This window comes from Cottoperca gobio, chromosome 14, assembly GCF_900634415.1.
Source record: "Cottoperca gobio chromosome 14, fCotGob3.1, whole genome shotgun sequence".
NCBI classification, from domain to species: Eukaryota; Metazoa; Chordata; class Actinopteri; order Perciformes; family Bovichtidae; genus Cottoperca; species Cottoperca gobio.
In genome coordinates, this window is record NC_041368.1 from 18,544,121 (window position 1) to 18,553,062 (window position 8,942).

Here is an 8,942-nt window from a genome sequence, read left to right on the forward strand (position 1 = left end):
TAAATCTGGAAACACTGTGACTGATGAGAGCTTTCATCTCTGATGTGATGTGCATAGGATTAAACTATATCTCGTTCTTATCTTTACAAAAAAATGTATAAACATTGTTATATTTAAAGGGAAATTACTGCAAGAAAAGTGTGTATACTGATATAACCCACATCGTCCAGGTCTCAATCCTCTACCAAGCTGTCCTGTCTACACAGCCACTAAGCACGGAGTGGTCGGCTTCACTCGAGCCATGGCCGTAAGGAAGTTTATTGATGAAGAAAGTAACAACATTTCCTTTTCCCTGTATTGCTTGTAGGACATATAGTGTGCCTCTCAGCAGTGTGTGTGTGTGTGTCTTTCTTTTACTAGGCTGCATCTACCGCCTCAGGCTACGGTATACGATTCAACACCCTTTGCCCATTTCTTGTCCAAACTGACCTCTTTTCCTGCATGTGGGACAGATTGGGACAATTTTCCCACATGGCTGGTGAAGCCAAAAAACATGCAGACAAAGGGGTGTTAAAGTGAGCTGAAGATGTTTTTTACATTCAGTAATTATTTCTCTGTATAGTAGCTTTTGTATTGTTTACTGTTCACTCATTACACCTTGTCAGAGCTGTATTAAGATGCTGCTGATGCTAAGGGAACGCCCTACTGCAAACTACGCTTTACAGACGCAGCCACAAGCAACGCAATGTATTTGTCACCAAGATTAGCACTTAAGAAGATCATCATCAACAATTCATCCACATAACAAATGTTTGATTCTTTATTAAAGCTATATGAGTTTGTTTGGTAGTAGGTTAAAGGATAAGTTCACCATTCTAACTGTAAAACAACAGTCAGACTCCTAAAACCTGATCCCTAATTCTATTTTCTCTTTGACAGAGTGCTTATTTTAGGACATTTTAACATTCATGTTCCTCTTTCACTCATTTGCCATTCACAGTCACAAACACTCACTTGGAAACAGTATATAAAAAAATCAATTGTGTTACAAATGTTAAAGTACATAATCATAACAATGTATGCTATTGTTGATATGCTTTTTGTTCTTCTGTTGAACCACTTTTTTTGAACTACCTTTTTTGTTTCAGTGTGTCTGAGGTAGCCGATGGCCTCCTCGAGCTGGTGACAGATGAGACAAAGAATGGAGAAGCCTTAATACTGTATTCCAACAAAAAGAAATACATGACATTTTCTGTACTCACCCAGTGAATGCAAGCCACAACACCACAGCACCAAGCGCTCTGACTGAATCCTGTAATGTTTCACAATAAATCATCAAGTTATAATAGTTTTAATCGCAACATACTCCACACTTGTACCAGTCAGGGTGAGTCAGGTGACTGGAACCTGTAGAACGGATAAATTATTGATTATACTGTATGTGAAAAATAATCAGTTGAATCATCACTTATCTGATTATCTAAATTGTATAACATGTTTTATATAGTTTATGTTTAGAAAGCCCACATTAAAGAAAGCTATCTGACATGATTAATAAACAAATGAAAACCTCCCATCTCTCTGTTTTCAGTCATTTGCAGTTACTCAACTCCAACATGCAAAAATGTTCCCGCTCAGATTCTGTCAATTGTTTCAATTTTTATATTTTGCAGAAACATCTTTGGCTCCAAACTTCATAACATGATTTGAAAATAGATAATGCTTCACATTACTGCCAGTGGTGCTCTCTCCATCCATTCCTATTGCATCCTGTTTATGTGTGTTTGTTCTCTGTAGACAGATCCAGAAAATAAAAAACAAATCGTTTTCAAATCTAAAACCCATGAATAGAAGCACACGTCTCTTTAAAAACCGAACATTATATAACTCATAAACATGCTCTCTCTCTCTTTCTCTCTCTCTCTCTCTATATATCTATATCTATCTATATATAGATATATAGATAGATATATATTTATCTATATATCTATATAGATATATCTATATCTATAGGAGAGTAAGTACTTTTACTTAAGTACTATAAGTGCAGTTATGATGTACTTGTATTTTATGTAAGTGTTTCCATTTTATGCTACATTATACTTTTATTTCAGAGGTAGACGACGTATTAATACATCAAATACAAATGATCCAATAATATAACACTGTCAGGGGTCATTCTGCATAATCAGAACTTTAACTTTTGATACTTTAGGTACATTTTGTTGCCAATACTTTCATACCTTTTCATTAGTATGAAGTAAAGCGACACATGTGTGCACATGTATTGTTAGCAAAAGCAATTATTATAATTAAACACAAGAAAAACGAATGAAAGGAGAAGAAGATGCAATAGCCTACAGTTTAGACTTCCCATGCACATTGTGTCGACTATATTAGGATATTTTAGCTGAATTTCCTTGTCGAATAAAGTGTACACAAAGACACTTGAGGCATTTTGTTTTTATTATGCTCATTCAAGAACTGAGAAACATTGCAGTTTTGATCACAAACCCAGTACTGGAAGAGGAAGTTGTGCATTTAATTGCAGAGAGCTTCTAAATGATTGAAGGAAAAGTCATGTATTGTTTTCTTTTAGGCATCACCAGTAAGGCTTCTCCATTCTTCGTCTCGTCTGTCACCAGCTCCAGGACTGACTCTGCTACCTCAGACATACTGAAATAAAAAAGGTACAGGGACTTTAATGAATAGTTAATGAAAGGAGTCAGTATTTTTGTACTGAATGGAAATCTATGTTGCAGCACCAAAGGTTAACCAGCTGCAGGACAAACAGTTCAAAAATATTTGGAGTATTATGTAATGTATATAATGGAGCGTAGAACAAAATGTAGACTTGGTACCAACTTTAACAAAATGAGACAAGCAAAGACTCACTTTAACATCCCAAGCTTGTCTATGATGAGTTGGGTCATATCAGCCAGGTTGGAGAATTGCCCCAGATTGGATTTAGTAGTGGTGAAGAGGTCAGTTTGGACAAAACTTGGGCAAAGAGAGTTGAACCGTATACCGTAACCTGATGCGGTAGAGGCCGCCTAGTAAAAGACACACATACACACAATTAAGCCTCAACTGTTCAGAGGCACAATCACTCAAAGGAAAAAGCTGTCTCACTCCTAAATAGCAATTACATTTTACTCAGCCTGTACTAATTCAAAACAGTTTCATTTAGTGGATAATGACTCGGCTTCTCATAAAGAATAGCAAAAGGTGTCAGGGACTAAAAGCTATAAAAAGTGTAATTTGATTCCAAAGGCTACGTGTGTACAACACGTTGTCTGTACGAGCGCTTGAAAAACATTTGAATTGACTTCTTGTTCACAGATACTTCCTGGACTTTCGTCTGGAAAACAATCCTTACCGCCATGGCTCGAGTGAAGCCGACCACTCCGTGCTTAGTGGCTGTATAGACAGGACAGCTTGGTAGAGGACCGAGACCTGGAAGATGTGGGTTACATCCGTCAATATTAGGGTTCAATCCTGACTATTAGTGTATTCTACATTATTTTCATGCAACAGTTCGAGACCTGGGCCAAAATATATCAAAACATGAGTTTACAAGCTCACACACAACTCTTAGTCTCATTTATCCAGTCGTATGCTCACTGCTTCCCATACATGTGCATATTAGCTAAAACCTCGCTATTTAACACACGCTTGTGCAGGCAGAGCTACTTGTCGGTGCAGGTCCGGACGAGTCCTAAGTGTATTAAATAGTAAGCTTTTAGCTATATTGAATATGTATGGAAAGCAGTGCGCATATGACTGGATAAATGAGACTAAGAGTTGTGTGTGAGTATGTAAACTGCTTTCTTTAATATTTAAGGTAACAGGGGGGTGAGTAATTGATATAAAAATGGAAATGTTGTGGTTGAAATGATGAATGCTTTACGATCTTTGCAAACCAAATGTTTTGTTTGCACCACGTAAACACGTTATGTAAGTAAAGAAGTATATTTTAATAATAGACACAGACATGGCACAGTCTGGATACAAAGTGTTGTAAATGTCATCTGTCTGAAAGCACTCTGGCTTTATTGTTCTACAAACTAGGGAATAGTCTTTTAAAATCCTAACTAGAACTGCCTGTACACCCTTTCAGATAATGTCATCATGAATGCTTTTCCTATAGCAAAGCAACAATTTTTTTATCTTCAGGAATGCAAAGAATGTTGTTTTATTTTGTTGTGAAAAACAAACACGTGCAGTAAATCGTGGACCTTACCTGCCATGGATGCAGTGTTGATGATGACCCCTCCCTGACCTCCACTCAACTTGCTCATGTGCTCCAGAGCCAGGTAAGTCCCCCTGATAACACCCACCTACAACACAGAATACTTACTGTTGATTTTGGTGTTGACAGCAGAAATCTCCTTTTTTATGTCCATGAATACTTTGAGTTTCCTTTGTGTGCCAAATGTTGTGAAATAAAATAGAGGAAGCTGAATGTAAAAGCTGATGAATTTAAGATTTCAATTTAGGGTACCATGTCATTTTCTTACACTCGACCTTCTTAAGAGAAAGACAGTAAATGTTTCTGTTGGCGGTGGTGCAAACAATAATTCATGAAACTATAAACTAATTATTCGTGTTGTGGTGTCATTACGTATTGGGCATAATCGCAACCAGATGTAGTTTGTTACTCTCTCTACTACTTACGAGGTTTATGGAGATAGTTTTCTCCCATGTGCTCTCATTCAACATGCCAGCGTTGTTGCACAGGATGTCTATTTTGCCGAAGGTTTCTGCGGTTTTCTGAAAGGCAGCTTGAGAGCAAAAAGAAAATCAGTGAGTAGTTAACTTTTCATTTCATAACATGGTTGAGCTCTTCCCCTTTTCTTTTCTTTTTGCCTACTTGTACATTGTTTAGGGTGGCATCGTTCACTTTAGAGCTGCAGCAGTTAGTCAGCTACATGATGATCACCAGAAGATGTATCAACAAGTTTGATAATCTATGAATAGTTTGTCCTTTTTAAGACAAAAAACCCTCTTCTGATAATAAACTGAATTGTTGGACAGTTTGTTGGACCGAAAAAGCCATTTTATAGACCAAACAATTAATAGAGAAAAAGATCGGTAGGCTTATCGACAATGAAAAATAATCGTTAGTTGCATGCACAGAAAGACTCCGGAGGCCTGTCCTACGAAGCGAATTCAACATACCCAGGATACCTTTGTGTTATGTAGCTTAACTAACCCTGACGACCGAGGTTAGGTGTGCAGCATAAATTACCATGGCGATCTAACCCCTAACCTCAAATCATGCTTCGTAGTACAGACCTCTGAACCTGAGTGAACAAACACTGATCTTAACTTGATTATAACTCAGGGCGTTTTTTCTTTTCCCTATTGTTGACATCACCCCTTAAAGTATAAGGAAATTATTTTCTCATACTCTTATTAATTGTATAACTGGAGGCTATATATAACTGTATACCCTATGGGGAATGATTAGCGTCATGCGTTTCAAGACTTGTTTATACCAAGAAATTACATTCCAGAAATGGGGGAGGTTCCTCTCTTCAGTACCTCCCTCATTTCCATACTTTGTTTATTTGTGTGTGTGTGTGTGTGTGTGTGTGTGTGTGTGTGTGTGTGTGTGTGTGTGTGTGTGTGTGTGTGTGTGTGTGCGTGTGTGGGCGTGTGTGTGTGTGTGTGTGTGGGTGTTTGTATGCTACCTTTGATCTGCTCCTCTGATTCCACATTACAGCACAGGAACATAGTTTTCTCTTGTCCATATTGTTTGTCGAGGGCTTCTTTTAAACTATCTCCTGCAGTTTTATTCACATCCAGGAGAGCAACCTGTACAGGGAAAGGACCAACAGATATACACGTATACACAGATATACATTTTTGTTAAAATGGTTGTACTTTGATTCAACTTAATGATCATTTTGGGGGCTGTAGTTTGTGGTACTGTTATAATTTTAATTGCTCCCTGTATCTCAATAAAGAATAAGGCATGTTGCAGTGCTAGACTATGAAAAACCTTAATTTAGGGGAAAATATTTACATAGAAGACAATAAACATTTAAAGACTATAAACAAGTCATAGTATAATAAAATAGAAATACTCAAGAATGGTAACCTGCAACTAAGGTGAGTAAATGTACCTTTGTAGTTCTTTTTCATCACTGAACACAGATACAGATTGAACATCTCTGCCACTGATTCATAACTAACCTGTTATACATGTTATGCATCCATGCAACAACAATCAAACTGTACCTTGGCACCGTTTTGCATGAGTATCTCCGTTATTGCTTTTCCTATCCCCATCGCTGCTCCAGTCACAACTGCGATTTTACCATTTAGCGCCATTTCTGCTGCTCAGTTCGAAGACAGGAGGCTCTCAGCTGAAGGAAACATAAAAATGATAGATCGAGAGGCGAGTGTTTTTAAACTGGCACCGCCCATCATTTGGAGAACATACCCATCGTGTCGAAACATGATGAGTGTAGGCCTATGCCATAGCATAAGTGAGAACTGCATTCAGGTTTAACTTTAGAAGGAAAGTGAGTCGATGTTTGCTTTTTGGGGGAAATCTTATAACAACCGGTTGAACACATGCGTAATTTGCGTAAAGGATTAGCAAACAAGTACATTACTCCGTCAATAGTCGTCAAGTTATTGTTTAAACCTAAACGCTTCTGCTTTTTCGAGACACGCTCTTCGATTCGGCATATGTGCACGTTGTCAAGTGTTTTAAAAAAAAATCTTAATTTAACAAAACTTTCCGTGTGAGCGCTATGGAGCAGTGCCGACCTGCTACAAAAGCTTGAATATCTATTCGGTTAGAACATGCTAGTGTATTATATGAATGCCGAATTTAAGAGTGTCTAATGTAATATCTAAAAAACACCTTATTTATAGTTCTAATATTTTGTGTACCTGTTTATATATAAGACAGCATAAAATGGCCATATTTGTAAACAGAGCTTGGAATGACTGTGCCAAGACACACGTTTCCTTAGCCCGAACGCGTTCTATTCAGAGGAGGCCTACATACAGTAGAGTAGCCTATGCACATGTGGTTGTGGCCACTAGATGGAGGCACAGTGCTGTGTGACTTGATAGTTCATATTCATCGAGATATCTTGTAATCAGTATTAGGGTGATTCTTCAACTACGGCCCATTTTGGTCTGGAACTTTTTAGAAAAAATGAAATATATTTAGAGAAATGTTTCAATATGTTTATATTTCTACATCCTGTGTATTAAAACTTCCTGATATTGGCTATGCTGAATTTCTTTCAATATTATACAATTATACAACAGCTACCCCACTGACATTTAATTTGATATACATTATTTTCACTTATTATTTCTACATTTAAAGGATGTATGAGCTATTTGCAAATATTTACCTTGATTTGATCTTATATCAGTGCCATGGAGCTGTCTTTGTGCTGCAGCCATGTGCTCTCCTGCCATTTGACTATGGCTGTGATCACCAAATTCACATTTTGCATGATGTGGTGGAAATGACAGGGACCCCAAGGGACAGGTGTTCTTTTTATAAAAAAAAAAAAGACATGAAATATGAATATATCTTAAAACACCTGATACATTTCCTTAAAATGGCCATTTATGTGTCATTTGTATATAAAAATTAATATTAGGTCAATATTAAATTCAAAACTTCAAAAAAGTCAAGTGATATACAAGAACAACACATAAAATGTCACTTTTTATGTAATAAAAATAATGACTGGTCTATGATTTAATTTTTTGTGTTCATTTTGGTGTTAAGTGAGTGTCACAAAAATAGGAAATGTGTTTTTGTTTTTCTTATTTCTGCCAGGGACACAAAAATGCATGCAGTGTGTGCACTATGCATTTAATTGGTAAATACAAAACGTTTTATTTTTCTGGGGATTGAGTTTCACAAGGAAGCACTATCAGCTGGACTCAGGTTTCGCACACCCCATCCTGATAGCCAAGCCCACACCGAGCCCACTCTGACTGGTAGAAACTGACGGCTGCCGTTGTTTCACGCCGCTTTTACTCAGATAATGTTGGGAGTTTTAGTGACTTGAAATTAGATGAAAGAGCTGAATCAAATACTTAAGATGAGTTATATTAATTATTTCACAGATCATTTTAGTTGTGTCTTCTATTCTATTTTTACACAACTGAAAAATTGCACCATATGTAAAAATGTGTGTGTCAGATAAGATGCCACTGAGGCCTTTCGCTCCACAGACACCACACATTGTGAGTTTTACAGTTGTGTGTATGGACTGGGTAAGCAGCAAGTACATTGCCCTTCTTGGGATGAATAAAGTTGTATGAATATAAATCTGATATTTGACATGTAAAGTGTTATTTGACAGGGAGTAATTTTCATTTCACATGTGTTCCCTCAATCCTTCTTGCAGCACAGTCTGTCAATACATAGTAAAACATATATATTCAGAGTACAGTGTATGAGTTACTTATAAAAGGTTAACAGGTGCATTAGCTCCCCTCTCCAGGTACAGTAGCAGCCAATGTATGGGATTTTCCACTGTGTGTGTGTGTGTGTGTGTGTGTGTGTGTGTGTGTGTGTTGTGTGACGCCTGTTGCTCAAAGCGTTTTTGATAAGCATACTTGGCAAGACTGCATGCTGCTGCAACAGTAGATTTAACTTATGGAAATACTGTGTGAGAGTCTATCACAACCACAAGTAATGCGTCAAAAAAGGTTGCGACAGAATAGCAGGAACTATTTTAGTTCTTTAAATTAATATGGCTTTTGTTTGAACCACAACTGCCTTTGTTGCCGTTAACAGGAACGCCCAAAATAAATACATAAATACATTTTTGTGGAAAGTTATGGCTGTGATCTGGAACTTAAAAACACACAAACTTAATTATAGCTTTGAGGACCTTCACACGTCATAAATGTGAGATGATTTGTCTCACTAAAGGATCTTTAACTGGGACATCTTGCATGGGCAACCTGGTTGTTTTTCCCGACAATAAAAAACAACAATAATCATT

At 37.2% G+C, this 8,942-nt stretch overlaps 2 protein-coding genes across 3 annotated transcripts in view; one reads left to right on the forward strand and one right to left on the reverse strand.

Moving 5' to 3' along the window:
- The window catches only part of LOC115018847 (15-hydroxyprostaglandin dehydrogenase [NAD(+)]-like), a 9,223-nt gene extending 7,710 nt beyond the window's left edge, over positions 1-1,513 (forward strand). For both annotated transcript variants that reach the window (XM_029448077.1, XM_029448078.1), the window contains exons 6-8: positions 171-247; positions 361-515; positions 1,089-1,513. In XM_029448077.1, coding sequence (XP_029303937.1) covers positions 171-247; positions 361-515; positions 1,089-1,209 — 353 coding nt within the window. In that variant the 3' untranslated portion in view covers positions 1,210-1,513. The remainder of the gene's footprint in view (positions 1-170; positions 248-360; positions 516-1,088) is intronic.
- Positions 1,514-2,395: 882 nt separating this feature from the next.
- On the reverse strand, positions 2,396-6,319 carry LOC115019096 (15-hydroxyprostaglandin dehydrogenase [NAD(+)]-like). Its single transcript, XM_029448450.1, has 7 exons — positions 6,187-6,319; positions 5,637-5,760; positions 4,618-4,724; positions 4,184-4,280; positions 3,320-3,396; positions 2,836-2,993; positions 2,396-2,616 (listed from the first exon to the last, which is right to left on the reverse strand). Exons 1-7 carry the CDS (start codon positions 6,277-6,279, stop codon positions 2,499-2,501), a joined length of 774 nt encoding a protein of 257 aa, XP_029304310.1. The 5' UTR covers positions 6,280-6,319; the 3' UTR covers positions 2,396-2,498.
- Between the last annotated feature and the right edge of the window lie 2,623 nt (positions 6,320-8,942).